Here is a 22388-nt window from a genome sequence, read left to right on the forward strand (position 1 = left end):
CATTGCAAAATTTTCCACACCCATGTCTGCTTCAGGCTGAATATTTTTTTCATTTATATTTATATTGTGGAAAGTTTTGGCCAGATTGCTCAGCTGCTTCCAAAAGGAGCCGACCGTAGAAACAAACAAATGAAAAAAATACAAACGGCTTTTACATGATTTCAGCTCCACTTTGTTTTTGCAAGCTGTTTCGGGGTGCACACCTGCCCCAACCTCTTACAGCCGAGAAATGGAGATAGGAGAGCACATTACATCTATCAGAGCAGATGGGCAGGAGCAGCTCTCTGCCCTCTCTCTCCACCTCGCTTTCCATTTACTTGTCATTAACAAGTCTATCAGAAGGACCCAAATGCATCTGACCTGGTATTGAAAAAGCCTTTTAGAGGCGTACAATAGCAGCCAGATCAGTTAAGGGCTTGCCTCCCCGCAGCGGGGAGGCTCTGCTCACCAGTTGATTTCATTGTAGTCATTGCGAACTTCCCACCAGAAGTAAAACCAGACCAGGGTCAGGAAGAAGGACAAGGTGAGGATCAGGAACCAGAGGCGCTCCCACTGTGGACAGAAAGAGAAATCACATTAATAGTATTCCATTTCCACATCTTATCTAGAGGCTGTTGGGGTTGGATGGCGTAATCGGGCATCTCCTAGGCAAGAGTTTACTCAAGACAGCATGAACCTGACTGCAAGAAGCTTTCAGGTTACCTCTAGGTTACAAACTTTATGGGTCAAACACTTGATACAGCTGCCCCAAAAGCCTCAAGTTAATTAGGTCAAATCTTTTCCCACTGATTTCAACAGATACCAACAGCCTAACATGCCAAGTATTTTGCGGGGCTTGCACAAAGAGGAGGAACTGTGTTAACACACAAAAGTGTTAGCAATCACAGCTGAAGGCACCTTGATGTCAAAAAACACTCAGCTCTGCTGGCTGGGTGAAGATCCCACCTCTTCTCCTCTCTCAGCAGCAGGAGAGGGGAGGCAGTAACCTCTTCTCCTCCCCAGGAGGTGGGAGATGCGCCCCTTCTCCCCAGCTCTGGACAGAGGGGTCACATCACGGAGGTGAGCGTTGTGCAGTGCTGGGACGGTGTTCCTCCTGCACTTGGGGCAGGTGGAAAAAGGCAGCCTTTCTGGTACAGAGCTGGGTTGGGTTTTTTTTGGTTGGTTGAGCATTTCTGTTTTTTGAGGTGTTTAACTTTTCCATCCGCTTGTGAGAGATGCAACATGGCATCTTATTCTGCCATCAGCTCAGCCTAAATAACCGAGCAATTATCACACGGTAACAACTCTCCGCGGCAGGTTAGGGATGATACTGTGATAGAGACACACAAACCCTTCCTCTCCTTCCCCTGGGGCACTCATTCTGGAGAGCCAAACCACCCAACCACAACATTTATTCCCACCACCACCACATATGCAAGTCTTTAGCAAATAATAACAGCAGCAGAAGAGACCACACCAGCGCCGGATGAAAGACATTTGCGCCAATATTGAGTTTTGATAAATGTTTCAAATAGCAACCACCACCCAAAATAAAAAATCCCTAACAGAGCTGTTGAGTACCCCTCTCCAACAGCACGGGTAAAATCCTAAACCGCAAGGACATCCATGGAGAGAACAGTGTTGCAAGAAGACTGTCCCTAACCAGCATTGTTTCCATGTGTTCCTTGTTGGTTTTACCCTGCAGGCATTAAATAGTCCACACATGTTTCCGCTTCAAATAGCATCCAGTTTGTTCGGAACAAAACACTGAAATAAATTAGTTATGGAAAATATTCAAATGAATCCTCTCTTCCCAGAATGAGTGAGAAGGGATGAAAAATTGAAGAAGTGCATGAGCAACTTTACTACTATAATTTCCTTCCAAACCCTGAGCACACACCATTAATCTCTTTTCAAAATGTCCTTTTCTCTAGTGAACTGTCTCATGGCTTTTCAATTATGCAAAACATAACCAGCATAAACACTGTTTTGGTGATATACAAGAAGTCCTACAATTCTCTGCCCTCCCTTTCCATCTTAAGGGCTGAAGCTATTTACTTGACTGTGTTGCCTGTTTCATCACGCATCACCCTGGATACCAGTCTTGTGATACAGCTCTTCCTCGTATGCTCCGTCTTATAAAAAGTGCCAAAAAGAAAGCAATAAAGGGTTGGAATTATTTAACTTTTGCTGTGCCAAAAAAAAAAAAAAAATTTTTTTTTGTTTTCTACCAGAAATTTCCAGTTCTTGGCCAGGGATTAGGATTAAAATTTTTCTTCATCTCAGCTGAAGTTTGTTAACCAGCTTCTATCAGACCTCAGCGGCACCAGGCGTCTAATTCCACTAGGGGCTCTGCATCCCAGAAAAATGGGGCAAAAGGGACCAAAATAAGGTATGTAGGTACTTCTACAGTGCAGCTACTGAGTACAAGCAGACCCACATGGCCAAACCGCTCTGCCATGATTTTAGAAACTGTCCTCTCCCCACTTTACACACACATCTGCATCTACAGGCACAGATGGGTTCTCTGAGGGAAAACACTGAAATTGGAAAGGTTTCCAACCCAAATGCCCCACATTTGGTAGCAGGATGCCAGCCTTGGTATTTGCATCAACAACACACACCAGCCTTCCCTAGCACCAGAAGCAGCAGTGAGGCTGCAACATCTCTCCATGATGAACCACCTCCATACCCAGCCACTACAGCACAGCTGAACCAAGCCTCTCCACCCGAGAAATTGTGGATTAAAATCCACCCATGCAACATTTGGGTTCTGTAAACACCCAAGCCAAAATCCTTTCACAGCTCTGCTCCGTCCCACCAGAGCTCTCCAGGAGGAAGCGATTCCTTACCCTTTCTGCAGACTGTTTCCCTAGGTGCCTTCCAGTCTGTAGATCTCCAAACCTGCAAATCCCATTTTCCCTGTTGTTTGCTGTTTTCTCCTCCCCTTCTGGGTCTAACACCTCCTCGTACCCATCAGTAACACTGTTGAATCAATTAAATGGTTTTTCATGGCACATAAGGTCTAAAGCATCTCAAATGCTGAGATATCAGTCTATGATATGAATCTGACTCTTTGCTGGCTCTAAAAACACTACCAAAACCACAGTCATGGAAAATTATCTATTAAAGAAAATAAAGTTAAGTTGTTCTTTGCTAATACAATTACTACATGTTTTGAAGAAAATGAGTGAAAGTTAGAAAGCAATCCTTGATTTTGCATCAGCACTGCTTCCAAAAAAAAAAAAAAAATCATTTCTCTCTTTAAAAGGTCTTTATGGGATAACTTTGGCCAGTATTCATGCACTGGACGACACCGATCTGATAAACAACCCAAAGAAAATATTTCAGAAGAGGTTTTTTTCCCCTCCTATATATATACATGGAATATATATATATATATCATTTACATGCAAGTAGCATAGCTGACGTCAAGCTCTCCAAAAGCTATTTTGGGTCTGTTCCATGGTGGTACACCTGCCAGATACACTTGCCTGGCTGATTCTGTGAAAACTCCATCAGATTCTTTGTAAGTTGAAATATTCTAGCAAGTTACAGCACGGGCTTGGATGGGTCTTCAGAAAAACGGGGAACATCTCCCCGGCACCACCAAAGTGATTCAGCACCAACTGAACCAGAGTGAGCCTGACCCACGTGCACTGGTTGTGGTCTGGGTCCTGCTCAACCTCCGTCCAACAGCCCCTCATTCAAATTGCTTTACAGGCCCCCTACTTTGCAGGCTCCCACGTGCTTTATGGAAGGTTGCCATCTGCTATGTGCAGCAGCTTCTAACCTCTACTGCCAAAAATAAAGGACTTAAAATCGTGTCTTCCCAATCACTCCATCACAGCCACAAGTAGGTGGAGGAAAAGGTGCTACCTCACCTACAGAAGTTCAGGCAGAACCACTACAAGTTTGGAAGGTGCTCGAGAAAAAGATGTCTACATTTTCAGCTCTGCGAGACTTCACAAGTATGACAGAACTGACGTTTTTGGCAGTTCTTGTAGAAATCCTGCTCCTCCCACCCCTTCCTCATTCCCCTTCCTTTCTCTTCCCACTGGGATAAGATGAGTAATGGCTGGTTATCTATAACCGAGCTTTACCATGCTCATCTCACACAGCGCTCAGAATTGTCCTGCTAAGGAACCCAGCTGAGCACATTTGCATTAGCATCCTCTCAGGATGCATTTTGGAAGCAGCTCACCCTTTGGTCCTGCTCTTTGTGCTCTGGTTCACAGCACAGAAGGGTTCTGGGTGCAGCTAAACCAGAAGATACTCTCCAGGATTGAACCCAATACATCTCAGCCACAAAGACACGCTCAGTCCACAGGATGAGACTAGAGCAACTCCTAAGTGACCACACCATCACCTCTCCTCCTCCAAAAGGCTTGGGTCACGGACAATGGATCTCAGCGCCACAATATTTGCTAATGCAGATGTGGCCATGGTGGCTCATGGAATGAGGAAAACAGAATTTGTCTTATTAAACAAAAATTTAACGTTAAATAAAAGGAATAAATGAAGAGTCAACATTTTCCTCCAGCTAAGAAGCTGGACAGGCCTTGTTCCACATGCCAGTTAAGCTAAAAAAAGCCAACAGATGCATGGAGTGGACCTTTGCCAGGCGCACACAGCAACATGGCCAGCGCCCAAAGAAAGACGGAGAGAATCTCATTTAATACGACAGAAGTGGCTTTGAAGTAAGAATATTTCAAAAGGAAGTCTTAATGTTTTACCCACATTCTCACCATTTTTGTTCCTCCCAAACGCCCGCCCTATGTCAGGTGGGAGTGTGACCAAGTCCAAAGTGAGCAGGATGGTGAAAGACAAATTGAAAGAAAGACACGGAAAGATGCAGCTTGTGGTTCAGTTGTGAAGTCGGCTTGTGTACTTTATCTTCTCCTGAGCTGCAAGTTTTTATCTAGGTTGTTAGAAACAGCCCTGAACTTCATACCGTGGTGCACAGAATAGATTCTCCACTTTGGGGATTTCAGGCTTTGTTTAACTGAACCAGCCCCTTCTGCTGCGACTCCCCGACACAGACGAAGGTCACAGCTTTATTTACCACCTGGCACCAGTGGAGCAGGAAAGCAGACAGGCTCAGGAAGATTATCTTTATTTCCTACAGGATCTGTAGGAGATGAAATGAAATTCATCTGCACACAAATCCCACCTACCCCTCCTACAGGGTAGACGTAATTTAGTCAAGCCTGCTGTATCAGAAACAATGAGATTTCTCACCCAGTTCTACAGCCTGATTGCATTCATGCTGGAAGACAACCCTTGGTGTGATATCATTTTTAAACCAAAGAAATTTGTTAAACACATTTTGAAGCCACGGTGGTGGTCTTTTGTTTTTTTTGTTTTGTTTTTTTAAAGTTTCTTTAGAGGAGATGCCCTGGCTATCACTAGAAAGTGATCCTCTGCCAAAACTAGCCATGTGCAGAACTAACGCCCATCTGCCACAGCTATTCCGTGCTGAATTACCGGATGAACACATTTCAGTGCTGTGCTGTTCTGGAGATGAAAGAACCATCATGTCCATTTGATAATTTACTTGAAGAACCCTTATCAAATCTCTAGATCACCAAACTGGCCACTATGTTCCCCCCAAAAAGCAGATCAGTACAGCGTAATGATCTGAATAGGGTGTGATTTGGTCTCAGAAAAGCAAGGAAATATTTAAAATCTTAAGAGGGTGAGAGCCCAGTGATTGAAAGTAACATGTGTCCTTCTACGTTTAAATTATTCTTATTTTTAAAGCAAGCTAGATCTATCTGAAGTACGTCCTAAACCCCCATCTGGAGCACACAGGAAAAACAGAGGGGGTACAACATGTTGCAAGACCACAGTAGCTTGCTTATTTACCACCAAATTTATTCCCAGAGCTCACCAAAATGCCGTACAATGCTCAAACACGAGCTAAGCTGCCCCCTTCACCCCTCGTTTGCGCTCAGCTGGAGGAAGACACTGCATTTTCAGAAGGGACACTACACTGTTGGCTTGAGGACTGCTCTGCTAAAGCCAAAAAAAGCCAAGACCGCAGTCAGCTGATTTACTGGCAGCTTATGGATGAAGCCGAGCATAAACAGTTTGCTTCACTGAAGTTGCTGGACTCACCCCGGTCATCACTGAGCCTGAAAAGTTGTCAGAAACCTGTCAGCTCGCCCCATGCAAGCAGCATGGCTTAACGTCCTTGAGATGTGCCTGCACCTCCTGGCACGGGGACAAAACCCCAGGAGCCCCTCTAAAAGCAAACCCACCGCCTCCAGCATCCTCTCTAGCAAACAGAAGCAGTGTTGGGTTTCAAAACGAAGGGGAAGGAGAGAAGCCAGCTCCGAACTGCGAGCGGTGAGAGGAAATGCCAGCGCCGGAAGGATTAAGGGCTCCATTCCTCCGCGGACAGCTCGCAGCAAACAAATGCTCAGCGCTCAGTCAATGTGGGTGAAGTTGAGTCCCTTCCAACTTGTATGTCCCTCGAAGCCTTCCGGAACGAATGCCACTGTCATAAGGCCACCGGGAGCTTGCCCTGATTTGTACCGGGGTAATTAATCTTAGCAGCTGACGGGTGCAAGCAAGCATTTTGTCCAGCCCCTGTTTGGATTCACACCTCACCGTGAGGATTGTACAGCTCCTTACATCAATCTTTTACCCGTGGTAGGTTCCAAAGCTCCCCCAGAGCAGCCAAAATCATGGTGAGCAAGATTTCACCTACAGGTCTTAAAAACGGGGGTGAGGTTGGGGGTGCCTGGAAGTGAGGAGATGCAGAACAAAGCAGATTTCTTTTTTTTTTTTCCCTGATTAAAATCTAATTTTCTTTAAAAGACTGAAAACCAGAAAAACATTTACAACAAAAGCCATTCAGAGGAAAAATTCCTCCACAAATCAGCAGGTTGTTGGGTCAGACGAATGCACTGGGTGGGGTACCATGCTTTTTCACAAAGCACCACCAAACCTTTAATGGAGAGAAAGGGGGCTTGAAGCAAGGCAAGAACAGACATGCATTCACAACTGAAGCTAGTCTGCTCTCCAGGTGCCTCAGTCTTTTAACAAAGGTCAATAAAGCAGAAAGACAGTTCTTCGAAAGCAGGGCTCAACCAGCAAAAGGAAAAAACAAAACACAACAAAAAAAACCTATCTATTGATTCCTTTCAGACTCAAAGCTCCCTTACCCTGAAGGGCCTCAAATCAAGAAAGATCATCACTAGCATTTACAAACCTAAACCACAGACAGCAAGAAGAAAGGCCCTTCGCCAGAGATCGCTACACAGGGACACAACCTGCACTTGAAAAGCAAAGACAGGAAGGATGGGTAGAGTTTGCTACCAGCCAAAAAAGACAGCATGACAGCCGGGGGGCTGAAGGGCAGTGAAAGGATCAGACAAGCCCACTGAAATCAATAGAAAAACTCCAAGTCACTTCCCTGTGCCCTGGCTTTGAACCAGAACCTTTTATTGCTAGATTCATTATTTCAGGAAGGTGGATAAATTGAGTTTCCTTTCAATTCCACATTCCTCTCTGCCGTTAATTTATATTTCACACCGCACCAGGAAATCTCTCGTCATTAAATGCTACTGGCAGAGCAGGCGCCTTCCCTGTCTCGCTGCTACTTCAAGCAGAACTGCGGATTATTCTGCCAAAACTGTTCAGAGATCACCTTCCTTCTGTTAAATGCACATTTTTTTCAACCTTCTTCATAAATCCAAACCCCGAGTGCTCCATGGTACCATATTTTGAAAATTCAGTGCAAACCAGAGCTCTAAAAACATCTGACTCACCTCTCCGCATGAGCATTAAGTTATAATAAACATTGCGCAGAGCAAACAATCCTAAAAATCAGGCAGAGCAGAAAATTATTTTTTCCATTTCACCTGCTGATAGCATCTGTTTTCTGGTCAGAGGTTTCCGAGACCAGAAAACTTTCAGCCTATTTCTAATAAATAGAACCAGCTACTGAAAGATGTGGAAGGAAGTCACTCCACACTGAAAAAATAGCAAGTATATTTATGTGTAGCTACCCCAGACAAAAATTATTATCAATGCATATGTGAGTTTATAGCAGTCTCCACGTACAGTCATCCAAAGGTTTGCTCCAAGCAAGGGTTTCAAGCTAGAATTTCAATGTAAATCTCTAGATGTACAAAATTTCAATCTAAATTTGCTCTGGAGGAAGCTGGTCCTCTTTGCTGGCTACATAAAGAGCCTCTGAGAGCATCCTCTCACTTTTAAAAATTACACACAGATAGCTTGAATTCCTCCCTATCATCCAACTCATGGATTCACCGTCCCTGGGGATGTTCAAGGACAGGTTGGACGTGGTGCTTAGGGACATGGTTTAGTGGGTGACATTGGTGGTAGGGGGGTGGTTGGACCAGATGATCTTGGAGGGCTTTTCCAACCCTAATGATGCTGTGATTCTATGGGTTAGGTCAGAGGTTGGACTAGGTGATCTTGGAGGTCTCTTCCAACCTCGATGATTCTGTGATTCTTTGAATCAACACTGTTGGAAACACGTTTCACCTCCAGTCCCCATGATCACAGAGGGTTTGCATGATGACTTTGTGCACAAGGGGTGTGAAAGAGTCTCAGCCTTCCGTCCACTCCCCGCGGTGTCTTTGGGAACACCACCATCTGAACCAGGACCTGGGCATGCCACACGAGGTGGCAGATGCCTGCTGGGGAGCCTCTCCCAGCACAACCTGTGCTCCCCAGCCAGAAACCAAGCGGCGGTCGGAGGGACCGGCTGGCAGTTAGAAATGCCCGTCACCCGACATGAAGAGGGTTCTTGTTCAAGCCAAAGCGCCCCTGGGAATTCACGGCTTTCGGCCCTCGTGCCAGATCCCACCCATTCTGTCTCCTGAGCACAGTAAGCCTTCTGTTCCTTCAAAAAAAAATATATCGAACTAGAGCAGGAAGGAGCTTTTTGACTTTTTTTCCCCCCCTCTTTCCTGGTCAGAAAAATCCCAATTGTCAAGAACTGAAGTCTTTTATAGGAAGCATACCATTTGAAAGCAAATTCTTGCCGAAGGGCATCTCGGCTCGAGGTTGGAATTTCTGCTCGGAGGACACCCAGGGCACACCAAGCCCTCCCCCAGCCTGGCAGCGCATCACTTAGGACACAAGTGAATGGAGAGCAACAGCACAAATGCAAAGAAACCAACTCACACATCTTTCTTCACCTCTGCCTGTCCAACAATGCTGTTGGAACAGCTGCTGGGTGGGTGATATGGGAAGTTAAAGGGGGAAATACAAAAGTCTGGAGGGGTGACAACATGACACAACCTCACCCTCCTGAAGAAGGACATCAAGGCCCTGGAGCGTGTCCAGAGAAGGGCTCCGAAGCTGGGGAAGGGCCTGGGACACAAGTCCTGTGAGGAGCGGCTGAGGGACCTGGGGGGGTTTGGGCTGGAGAAGAGGAGGCTCAGGGCAGACCTTATTGCTCTCTGCAACTGCCTGAAAGGAAGGGGTGGGGAGCTGGGGGTCGGCCTCTGCTCACAGGTAACCAGTGACAGGACCAGAGGGAACGGCCTCAAGTTGTGCCAGGGGAGGTTCAGGTTGGAAATGAGGAGACATTTCTTCTCAGCAAGAGCGGTCAGGCATTGGGACGGGTTGCCCAGGGAGGTGGTGGAGTCCCCGTCCCTGGGGGTGTTCAAGGCAAGGTTGGACATGGTGCTTGGGGACATGGTTTGGTGGGTGACGTTGGTGGTAGGGGGATGTCTGGACCAGATGATCTTGGAGGTCTTTTCCAACCTTAATGCTTCCAGGATTCTGTGAAAACTGCTATTGTAACTCTAGCCACGAACCTGACTGGCTCTTTATTTGCATCCAAACTCAAACTCAGATCAAGGTTTGGTTGGCTTCAGTCTTCTCCCCATCAAAGTCCACATCCATAACCAGAGCAAGCCATCCAACATCAGTCCTGCCCTGCGAGCACTAGGATCTCCAGCCAACAGCTATTCCAGACTACCTGATTGACTTAAGGCACCCTGATCAGATCTGATTACTGTTCTAAGGACAATCAGGAGCGATCAGGGTTTCCCAGCATTGACAAAAGAACAAAAAATGAGAGCAAGCAGTGACTCGAAACAAGTTACATTAGTACCTCTACAACTCCATGCAGATTGATGTCCTGATGCCCTTGGGCTACTGGGAGGTCTTCTCCACTGTGCTCAGCCCCACTGTTACACATCTAACACTGCTTCTCCCATCACTCCCTTTAAATTCAAGCTTTCATCCCAGAAGAAAGCATCTATGAGTTTAAGTGCAAGGCCTTCAGAAGAGGTAAGCTCTATCAAACTGCAGCAGCCATGTCAACCTATGGATGAATCTACTATCTCCCTGCCACAAGATATTCATCATTTTCTCACTGGAGGCTTTATCTCCAGAGACATCCAAGAAAACCAGGTCTTCACACCTGCAGACACAGCAAGACTGGGAAGATCTTTCACCTTCCTGCAGTGCACATCATCCTTGTGTCCCTAGATATCCACTGGCCTGGGGCTGCATCTGCCTTTAACAAGTGACTAGATTTCACTGAAGGATCAAGGCCACGTAGTCCTAAATAATTGCTCTCTACCTCAAGAGCAAATACAAGAGCTGAACTCAAATTGGAGCACCACCATTACTCACGTGTGATTTCAGGTCATTTAAACCCACTCCCGGGTACTAAGAAGAGTTTACTAATGAGCCTTCACTACACTATTTTCTGACATCTTCAAGAATCAATTTCCTACAGACATTTATCAGCATTAGCTTAGAGAGGGAAGGAGGCAAGCTAACATTTATCCAGTAAATACAAAAGAAAAATTGAAGGCATGATTCTTCATTTCCGGATTACCCAATTGGATCTCCTTTGCACTAACAAAAGAAAATCATCTTCGAGCAAGTTATTAAATCATCTCTGAAGATGAAAGATGACTACATCTTCCAGCTGCGCCCATTCGAACCAGGAGATGAGAGGAACAAAAGCAAACATCAGCTGAAGGATTTTGTCAGTGTGCAATACTTCAGCTCCTACAGCCAAGTTACAATTTCACAAATAATTTACTGGGTATAAATTCATAGTCCTTACAGCAGAACCGTGCACCAGAAACATGGAGAGTTCTCCATCCCAGCCAGTTTTGAGCTTATTATCTCTGACCACACTATCCTAGATCAAACTCGGACACTAATAAACATTTAAAGGCAGAATAAGTGGAAGTGCAAGGGGCTCCAAACTCCCACTGAAAGCAGGGTCAGTGTAGGTCAGGTTGCTCAGTGCAATGTCCCAGTAAGGTCTGAATGTCTCCAAGGGTGCCAATTCCCAGATCCTGCTCCAGGGTTTGGCCACCCTCGTGAGGAGCAGCTTTCACAGCAACTGGAATTTCATAGTATCATAGAATATCCCAAGTTGGAAGGGACACATAAGGATCATCGAGTCCAACTCCTGGCACCATAATTTCCCTTGATGCATTTTGCATCCCTTGCCTCTTGCTTGGTTCCCTCTGCTTCTCCCTGACCACTCTATAATTAAACTTCCCCTTCCTTCCCCTCCCCTTCTCCCACTGCACAACCTTCAGCTTCTCCTTGTAGGTTGCAGGCTCCAGTTTGATGGCCCCACTGGTCTCACCTGGCTGTTACTGCCTGCCTGGTTTTGGGGAGCCCCAAACCAGACCCAGTGCTCAGATCTCAAACGTCAGTAGAGAGGAAAAGCCCATCCCTCGAGCTGCTGGCTGCTCTTCCACTGCTGCAGGCCAGGATGCAATCAGCTTTCACTGCTCAAAGTGCATCCAGTAGCTGAACCTCGTACTGCAGAGGGATATAATAAAGGGAACGCACCTTGCACTCCCAAATACCCGAAGCATCTCAGTGACCAGATCAATACCTGACTCGTAGATGTTGACCTAAGCAGACCTTACATACATCGGGAACAGAATCAAGGCGCCTGGTCTTTGATTTCCTCGCCTTAAAGAGGCCACAGAGGGATCAGGCTTTCATCTTTTTGTCAGGTTGAAGACTCACGAGACCAAGAGAGAGCACACAGCAGCGAGCAGGACTCCACAATGCATCAGTTGGCTCTCACAGTACTTTGTAATCTGTCCAAAGGCATCATTATCCCTCCATCTAACAACCAAGACCGCAAACACTGGGTACAAAACTCTGCTGCAACACATTCCCCACCTCTTGCTTTACTCTTCATTCTCATTTTCTCCCTTTCTTTGCTTAGCACTTCAGATCTCATACAGTATACAACATTTTTCCATTTGCTACAGCTTTCTCAGGGCAAAAGAAGATGGGCTAAGCAGAAGAAAACGTGTGTCAACATAAATTTGAGCCAGTCCAGCCACTTCACAGGCACTGCAAAGGTTTTGGCCAGTTTACTGCTCCTAGTATACACATGATGGTCTTGCATAAGAGACATCTGCCAGTAATCTTGTAAATGGGAAAGAAAAGGAAGAAAATGGATCTAACAGATGATGGGACCAAAGTAAGGAGGAAACAGGAAAAAATATTCCTGCTGTTCTGGCTACTGAGGCTTCGATAGCTAACCCAATGCTTCCGAAAGTCATTGCAAATCTCAGATACATCTTATTTGATTATTGTAAAGACCAGGCTAATAGCTCTCTGCACACCTTGTTAGAGAAGGCCATGAATGAGATTTCTGAGCTGTGACATGCTCCATTTACAATTCAATTTAGCAGGTCAGAGAAAGTGGCAGAAAACATATTACTGAAATATGGGTTCCTGCTGGGGCTGCCGTAATTGAACCGAAGATCAACAGATGCAACAGAAAGAGAGCCAAATCTCTAAAAATAACATTATTACACTTCATAAAACACTGCTGCACCCAGCCTCCAAAAACACAACCAGAAAGGGTAGTCAGGCAGGACTACTAATTCCCTCCGAGCTTCAGAGCTTGCACCTTTGCAAAGGTAAGGAGCAATCGGGCTGTTTTGCTTGCCCGGGCACCCTTCTTCCAAATGAAGGGATGACACTACCTGCGTGCCCTTCTTCCTCCCTGTGCTCTGCCCCCTAATCTAGAAGACCTTTTTCTCTCTAGGTGCATTTCATCGAACAGAGACAATGTTTAACGGGATCCCAGAAGCTACGATCAACACAGACAACACTGGCAAATCCCAACGGCACTGTGATGGGAATTCCTACACCAGAGCAGCGACGATGCACAGTTGGGGACGGTGCTATTAGCAGCCCCGAGGGACATTTGGCAGCAATAATAACGTCCTGGACCAGCTCTGCCTCTTGCAATTACATCCTCCCTCTTTCATTCTGCACAGTAAACTGAACTCTTTGGGGGGCCTCTGATTCACGAGAGAACAGGACAGAGCATCAGGAGTTCCCCAATCTACCCCCTGCAGCACGGTCCCCTCTACCTTCACAGCACCTGACTCTGGGTTTTCAGCCTAGTGCATCCACCCCAGACAATATAACCAGCAACACCCAGTACTTCTGACCACACTGATGGATGGATTCAAGTACTGGGGACTCCGATGCGTTATAAAACTATTATTGGTTGTGCTAGTAACATTCTATTCCCCTTTCTCTTTACAACGTGTGTTGCATACTTGGAGGCCAAGGGAAGGCAGCTCTTTTCTAGTCTAAATAGGTCCAGGTCTTTCTGTCTCTACTGATGAGATTCATCTGAAAAACAAAATAAAATAAATAAATATATACATATATATCCCCCTGCTCTCCTGCAGACCGAGTGGAGGAAGTCGGAGCTTTGCCTGGAGCGGAGCGCCTTGCTGAGCACAGCATCCCTGCTGAGGTCTCATCAGCATCAAGCAGCAGGAAGACCGCGTCCTCGATGTCTCCTGAGGACGTAACTCCTGCTATCACATCCCAGTCTCATGCTAGTTCTTTTCCCAGACACACGATGTTGTCGACTTGCATTCAGCTTATGGTTCACTTTAATTAAAGCACTGACACCCTGGGGCAATGAGTTTTCAAATTAAAAATACATATACACAAGTTTTTTTTTTTGTTTGTTTGTTTTTTTAAAAAAGGGGAGATATATGCAAGTTATCTGAGAATAGAGCCAAATCACCTACATGAGGATAAAGCTTTGCATTAGCCTTTGCTACTCCTATTTCTGCCCCAGCCTGCTCTGTCCAGCTCAGTCTCATCCCAGGCTCTGACATGCCTCCAGCTCTTTCCTGGGTGGTGTTTATGAGCCTAATAAGCATGGCTTTCATTAGGAACAACAGTGAAGAGAATGAATACTGAATGCATATTTAAAGAGAATTACTGTCATTACTGGAGTGCTCACAGGAATTCTGTTGTAAAATGCTCTGGTTCAGAACAAATAGTTCTCACCCAAAGAGCCTGACACAGATGTCAAGTGGATTCAAGGGTGAAGGACACAAAAAGGAGAACAAACAGCCAGTCAACTTATTCCTTGGATAATTTCTTTCCTCTGCCACATCTTGTTCTTTGCTGAAAATCCCTGAAAACCCAGCTGTAGAACACTACTTTGTCACAATGCTGGGCACAAACACCAAGTGTTTCTTTGCTCTCAGTGGGTGAGAGCATCACCAGTGAGTGCTGAAAACCTGCACTGGCGAGGCAATGCGTGACTCTTGACATCAAGAAGAGGTCTTCTATCTTCCCTCAGACGGGAAGAGGGTTTATATTCAAGCTGGAAGAAGCCAAGAGGAGAGAGGCAGAGAGCAGGACCAGGTGTTCACAGAATAACCAAGAAGTTCACCCTGGTGGTGGTGATTCAAGAGGGCTTCTATATTACACCCCAGCTATGACTCTGTTTGCATCTAGGAAAATCCTATCGATGCCCTGGGGATGACAGAGACCAGCACGTCCTACCTCCATACAAGACGACAGGCTATGCACGTGACATCTGCCCTCCCCAAAGCCCCACTCGTCTCACGTTGCTCATTTTGGTGCAGGTAGGGCCATGCCCATACAGATGCGGGAGGAAAAAGCTAAAAATACGAGCATTATCAAAAGCAGTGCCAAAAGGCAGGCCAGAACATTTCCCCACGCAGAAGTCCACGTGCTATTACTCCTGTCCCCATCCACGTCAGAAGTAACAGGCAGTGACAGCTCAGAAAGACATCTGAGGGCAGACTGTCCAGGCATCCCACCCAGTGGGTCAGCTGAACCCCAGCTGAGGAAGCAGCAAGGAAAACTATAAACAGTAGATACCCAAACGCCTGCATTATTCAGAAATCACTGTCTGGAAGGCACAGAAATGCTGATTACGTTAAGCAAAAATAATTGGCCAATAAAAACTGCAAAGAAGCTGAGGTTCTGCCTTACGCAAGGCCCCTTTTCCTGCTTTCCAGCGGCTCTGACAAATCGCATATCACTGTTATTGCAACTGGGCATTTTCTGTGATGTTCATAATTCTGGCATAGCAAAGTCAAATCACATAACAGCAGCTCTGCCACGCTTGTCTAGAGGGAAGCCATGAGATTCCCCTGCAGCTATCTCCTTTCAGTACCCATTACCATGACCGAAATGCAGGCAGCCCACTTGCAGACACGAGAAGCAAGTTGTTTCCATCCTGTTTTAAGCAAGAGCCCGATTGCTCTACGCGTGTCGATAAAGGCATCACAACTGCTCGGCGTCCTGGTGCTTTCCAGTGGCAAGCCAGCACATGAACCCTTCAAATCCTGAAATTTTTCATGGAGTTAGCTGAGTAAGAAGCCAAAGAATCATCTGCAGCTAAAGCACAAAGACATGCAAGAGACAGGGGGCGTAGGGAGAAGAGGTACTGGCCCTCCAGGTAGCAGAGGAGAGGCATTCCTGATTCACCTCCCAAAACCAGAGCAAACTTCACATCTCTGCTGGGATGTCAGGTGGAGACAGCCCAAGCACACTGGGAGGACAATCCTTGGAGGGAAGGCTCGGTTCATTTCCTTGCCATAGAATTATCTGCAATTTCAGAGAAGCCATTTTAATCTCTCTCATATTCCCACTCCATAAAAATGGAAATAATTATCCCCCTCATCAAGAGCTGCTCATTGATTAGAGCACTCCAATCCCTCCACTGGAAGGCATTCCAGAAATAGCAAGTCTCTGCAGTGCCACTCTTTCTGGAGCGTGCTGAACTCAAGAGTTTTCTCTAAGCAGCACCAAAGCCAGCCTGATTTTTCCATTGTCCCCTAATAAGCTACCCTGAACAGAAAATTTGGTGGAAGTTTAAAAGAACTTGCCCAGAAAATAACCCAGACAGCTGAAGCTCAGGCTCTCTCCTGGCTCCGCATTGACTGTTTGCAGAAATATGCCACGAATCTTGCAGCTTTCCTACAGGAGTCTGGACACCTTGCAGGAGGAACCTGCTTTCACAAAACTGCTTTGCTCAATGCAAAATAGATATTTCCTGAGTTGCAGATAAAGCCACTGTTCTGGCCACAAAATAGATGGACCAGGCGCATGCTGTGAATGGGAAAACAGCTAGAGGAAACACGCAGGAAAAAACTTCCCGAAGCATCAGCCTGGGATTTTGTAGGCAACAAACAACGTGGCTTTTGGCTTCGCATCCCAGACACGTGCTAATAAAAAATATTTCTAAGTACGAGAATAGAACATGACACAGACACTGCCCACGGCGTCAACAACACCGTCCCAAAAGATGCCACCACCCAGAGCCCCTCTCCCGCTGCGGAAGAGACCAAGGCTGTCATTTGCTCCAGCCCCAAATTAGGCACAAGCTGCATTGTAGCAAGGTATAAAGCCTGCATTCAGCTATCCTTCACGAGCTTTCTCATGGAGCAAAGGAATGCCTTTCCTTGACATAGGTCAAGTCACAATCCACCCTCTGTGATAAATAACAGCCCAGTTTGAGCTCTCCCCCGCGCCACTGCAGATTTACCATGTCCAGAGGACTAATATATACATATATATTCATTACTCACTTCCTCAACTGTCCGCAAGTTTTAAAATAATTAACTGCTCACAAAGTTGCTTTTATTGGCGTAAAAACAGGCTCCTTTAGAGAGGAGCCAAAAATGCCGTAAGCCCCAGGGCGTGACAGATGTCTCAGTAAGTGCAGGATGGGTCTCCTTGAGGGTAACCGCTGGGTTTGCAGCTACGGGAGCACGGGTGCAATGCAGAGACGGCTGCAAGGCTCTGCGGGCACCAGATTTTATGGGATGATCTCCCTGCACAGAACGGGACAGGAACAGAGACGGATTATTTCCATGACACGCTGGCTTTTGTCTGCTAGGCACCGCGCTGCAGCCCCTAAAAACCACCCCCAAGTCAGAGCGATCCAGGAAGGCAGCGACGCCTTGCCGACAGCTTAGCCCCTCGCTGTGAATCAGAGATGCAGGAGGAGAAGCCAGCCCGCGAAGCTGTGCGAACAGCAGGGGGGAAGGAAGAGGAGGAGATCACAGCAACATCCCACCCCGCAGCTCAGAGCTCGGGAGAGCATCATCTCTTGTCTTACAGATAGCTGTACCAGGCAACTTCTCTGGCTGGCATGTCACTAGCGTTATTCCTCCCATTAATTATCAGAGGTAAAGTTGTTTCCCCACTGGATAACGAGTTTCAGGCTGTTTCACATCTGGCATTAGTTTATTTTGTCTCTCACTGGACATCAAGAGAGGTGTGGCCACAATCTGAACCATGAACGATGTCAGCCCAGCCACCCCAGCACAGCCCCACAAAATAACCGTGCGCTGCCACATCCAGTGCTGGCAGGTGCTTTTACCATGATTAATCTGCAGCAGGTTATGGTCTGCGTGAAGATCCCTAAGGCACAGGGTAACCCTGAAAACAGACCGATGGTATTCTCAACAAATGTAGATACTGAAGTGCCAGGGCAAGGGACAGCAGGACTCAGTATCCAGAGTTATAAAAGCTCACCTAAGGCCTTTGCATCCAGCAATTCTTCCCATGCAGGCATTAAAATATTCAAAAGAAGCATTCACTAGGCATCTTCTTAATAGGAACTTCAGGGGAAGCAGCAGGAGGGAAGCAAGGAGGCAAAGCCAATCCAGGAATTAACAGCTCAACACAGGGACACCCTCCAAGGTACTTTCCTCCAGTGTAAAAGCCTTGCAGAGAGGCTGAGCGGGCAGCTTGGGCACGCAGGCTGCTACAGGCAGCTTTTCACTTCAGAAAGTTTAAAAGTAGCTCTTCAATCTTCATTTCTTGTTAGACGACGGAACGGACCCTTGGCAGACCGTCAAAACGCTCATAGGGCTGCTGACTGTAATGCTATCAGAAACAATTTTCCTCCCCAAAAAGATCTTGGGCTTGAAGGAGTAACAGGGGGAGACAAATGCATAGTTGAGAGGAAAAAAAAAAATTGGATTTCACATTAAAACGGCACCTCCCCAAAAGGAGTTTCTCCAAACCAGCTCTCTCTGTGCAAGAGTATAATTGCTCGTTCAATAGAAGCCACGGCAGGAAAGGTATCTGCACAGTCACTGAAAAAGCATCTGTCATCTCCGTGGGCTTTGACATCAAAATCATTAAGTAGAAGATTAACTTGTTGAGCTAGACGTTTGACGGGAGTGGATGGCGTGCAGCAGTTCTGCTTTTATTTGTTAGCTGTTTTTTTTTGGTCCCTGAGCTCTTTGATGTGTCTTAGAGTCACAGCTCCAAGTTTCTCCAGGCACGCTGGGTCCATGACACCTCCGTTGTGCTCTGCTTACTGCCCCTACCAACAATACAGCTGAGATGTTGCCTACACAAAGCATGGGACAGTGGAAAAGGAATGCCTAAATTACAAACCCACAGCCAAACACAAGGCTGTCAACTGTCTGCCTGCAGGAAACCCATCCAAACACTTCCAGCAACAAAGAAATCTGGATTATCTGAGTTACCTACAGCACCTCGACTCCCATTTCACTAGGACTGATGGGACTTTTAAATATAGCACGTGCAAAGGCATATTTCTCATTTTTCTTTTCTTTTCTTTTTAAATGCACATGATAAAAGTCACTCTTCAGTCAGGTTATTAACACCTCCAACCCGCTAAGAAAATATCACAGGTAGCTCGCAGAGGTGCGGAAGGACTCTTTGTTCCTTCCCATCCAAAAATAGGCAAGGATGCTCGGAGGCAGGAGGTGTGCCGCTGCTCAAGTCCACAAGCTCAAGAGGAGACTGTCCTTGGACTTACTGCAGCTATAAGAAGAGACAAATAAAATGAAAAGCAACAGCTCTAAAGCAATTCACACAACAAGTGCACAAGCAGTAGCTCCCAGCTCCCTAAGGGATGCAATCTTTTACATTTTCCTGGTGCATTTAATACTGAATTGCTTGCATTTCATTAGGAAACTCAGGGCAAAGAAAAGAACTCGAACCGTGAGCTTTGGTAACAACCAAGGTGAGCCACAAACCCCGGCTCCATGATGGGCACAGCTGTCCAGCAATCACATGCACGCGGGCTGTGATTTCCAGTAATTCCTTCCATCCCCAGCCCAGCAGGTGCAGGATTACTCCCCGCCAGTCTCCTCCATTCAGACTCTGCCTGAATTATTCAAGTAAAGGCTCCTCCATCATCTCCCCTGACATTCTAGCCCCAAATGACCTCCATTAGATGCTCAAAGTTCAGCAATTGCCAGCACCATCCACCCGCACCTGAAAGACAGCTGAATTTCCAATTACCGTCTCGTATCACAGGGGGCATTTCCCAAAGCATTTGCTGGCTGTGGCCAGTAGCCCTGGGAGTATCACAAAGGACTGAGAAGATAAAAAGGATGGAGCCAGTTCCTGCCTGGCATCAGAAGTGTTTTTTCCACCAGCAAAAAGAGCATGAATGTTTGATGAGCAAAGCTTCACTGACGACTCGTAAGCCATTAAGGAAACAACATCGGGGCTGATTTCCCCAGCCCAGGACCCCCACAAAAGATCGGCCTAATGCAACGACTGTATTGTGCCAGAAAAAAAAAAAAAAAAGAAAAAAGAAAGAAAAAAAGCGTTCATAAATCACATGGCAACAACCTGGAAGCAGGCTGTGACCGCAGCCCGAACTAATTTACAGTTGAGCTTGCAGGAGGTGAGAGACAGGAAAAAGGTGGAACATGACCCCCCAGCCCCAAATTAGGAAGCCACAGGAGAATTGCATGCGGATGTTGGTATTTCCAGCAAGAGAACTGCTGCCAGGGACAGGAGTTAAGACATCCTCTTTAGCCAAGTCACCAATATAGCAGAGGCTAGACCATTTAAATAAGAGCAGATCGAGCTCACTGATGCCTTACACTTATTCACACCACGTACTTGGGTTAACCTCAAAGCAAAACAATTCACTCTGGCTCAACACATCCATACCTGGAACAAGAAATAGGGGAATGTAAATATCCTTCTCCACTTGGAAATACCCAAAGGCATAGGTAGTGTGAACGGGAAACCGTGAACCAAATTCACTCGCCTCTCAGCCCAAAGCCCAGGGGTTCATTCAATTTTAAGAACAGAATCAGCCCAGACCAGCTTGGCATTGGAGATGGCTCTGATCAATGCCAGCTGTTTGCAGAAAGTATTTATTTATTCAGAAGCCATTTACACATCTGGGAAGATGGTGCCCAGGGCTTCCTCCTCACGGGTGCTCATCCTGACACCTTGGACAACTCCTGGGGGTCCAGAAATTTGTGTTCTGCTGAGACAGAGCAAAGCTTTCTCCTTGCACCTCCACAGCACTATGTTGGAAGGTCTCCAGTGAATGATTTGGACTTCAGGGGAACTGGTAGGTTTATTCCTGTGGCCAATTTTCTTCTCAATGTGCTGAATGCCATCTGCAAAAGCGAGCTATTAGCATGCTGCTGCCACCTCACGCAGCAGATGTGGATGTAGAAAACAGCAAGAGAAATGCAGTAGCTGCCTGGGGTCAAGCAAGAGAGAATATAAAATAAATGTGTCAGAATCACACGATGGCTTGGAGACAAGGGATGAAGCCAGAGCTTTCTGCTAGCAGGTATTTAAGAAAATAATACTCTGCCTTATCAAAAGTTTAGGTCCTGTGTCACACAACAAATGCTTTATGCATATGCTTGGGTAATAAATGGTATACACAAGTCAGTTGTGAAAGAAAAACATCTCCACTGCTTTGTCACAAGGCTTGATGTAGTAAAATTGTAGTGGGTTTACGAGGCAAGGTTTTGGTAGCAGGGGGCCATAGGGGTGGCTTCTGTGAGAAGGATCTAGAAGCTGCCCCATGTTAGGTAAGGGCCCCACTGCTGACCAGAGCTGAGCCAGTAAGTGATGTTGTTTTGCGCCTCTGTGAGAGCATATTTAAGATGGGGGGAAAAAAAAACACTGCACCACACAGCAGCTGGGAGAGTGAGAGGAGTGAGGAACAGCCTTGCAGGCGCCAAGGTCAGTGAAGAAGGAGGGGGAGAGGTGCTCCAGGCGCCGGAGCACAAGTCCCCTGCGGCCTGTGGTGAGGACCATGGTGAAGCAGGCTGTCCCCCTGCAGCCCATGGAGTACCACGGTGGAGCAGGGTTCCACGCTGCAGCCCGTGGAGGAGACCCCGGTGGAGCAGGTGGACCTGCACCGACGGAGGCTGCGGCCTGTGGAAGACCCCTGCTGGAGCAGATTCCGGGCCGGACCTGTAGCCCGTGGAGAGGAGCCCACGCAGGAGCTGCTGCCCGTGGGGGATCCAGGTTGGAGCAGTTTGCTCCTGAGGGATGGACCCCGTGGTACAGACCCATATCTGGAGCAGTTCTTGAAGAGCTGCTGCCTGTGGGCAGCCCACGCCGGATCAGTTCAGCAAGGACTGCATCCCGTGGGAGGGACCCCACAGCACAGGGGACGAGAGTGACCAAGAAGGAGCGGCGGAGAAGAAGCGCTATAGACTGACCATAACCCCCATTTCCCCTGCGCTGCTCGAAGGGAAGGAGGTGGAAGAGGGTGGATGGGGGGGAAGGTGCTTTTGGTTTCTTTCCTTTGCTTCTCACTTCTCTAGCTTGTTAGTAATAGGTAATAAATCTTACTATCTCCCTATGCTGAGTTTGTTTTGCCTGTCACGATAATTACTGTGCGATCTCCCTGTCCTTATCTCAACCCTTGAGCCATTTTCATCGTATTTTCTCCCCATTCCTCTTTGAGGAGGGGAAGTGAGAGAGCGGTTGTGGTGGAGCTCGGCCGCCCACCCGAGTAAAACCACCACAAAAATACAAGGGGATTTCTTGCATTTTCTTGCTTGTAGTGGTGTAGTAGAGCCAAGCATCTCGCTACTCTACCACCTGAAGTCTTCCCATGTGAGGTGGAGTGCTCCTTGTGTGGATTAGGAGAGGCTCAGTATGACCAGCACAGCTTGCTTTCAAGTCTTTCAGCTTTACTTTTTCAATAGAAAGTATGTGTACACCTCAAACAACCACTGCCTGGGAGATTTCCTAGGTTAGAACAGCTAAATGCTTGCTTAAAAAAAAAAAAAAAAAAAAAAAAAAAAACTGGCTCAGGCTGCCCAGAGGAGCTGGGGGTGTCCCAGCCCTGGCAGTGCCCA

The 22388-nt window shown here is 46.8% G+C and overlaps 1 protein-coding gene across 5 annotated transcripts in view; it reads right to left on the minus strand.

Annotated features, from left to right (window-relative positions):
• The window catches only part of GDPD5 (glycerophosphodiester phosphodiesterase domain containing 5), a 165304-nt gene that overhangs the window by 47695 nt on the left and 95221 nt on the right, over positions 1 to 22388 (minus strand). For all 5 annotated transcript variants that reach the window (XM_048047963.2, XM_048047968.2, XM_048047965.2 and 2 more), the window contains exon 3: positions 449 to 552. In XM_048047963.2, coding sequence (XP_047903920.1) covers positions 449 to 552 — 104 coding nt within the window. The remainder of the gene's footprint in view (positions 1 to 448; positions 553 to 22388) is intronic.

The sequence above is a fragment of the Anser cygnoides genome, chromosome 1 (assembly GCF_040182565.1).
Source record: "Anser cygnoides isolate HZ-2024a breed goose chromosome 1, Taihu_goose_T2T_genome, whole genome shotgun sequence".
NCBI lineage: Eukaryota > Metazoa > Chordata > Aves > Anseriformes > Anatidae > Anser > Anser cygnoides.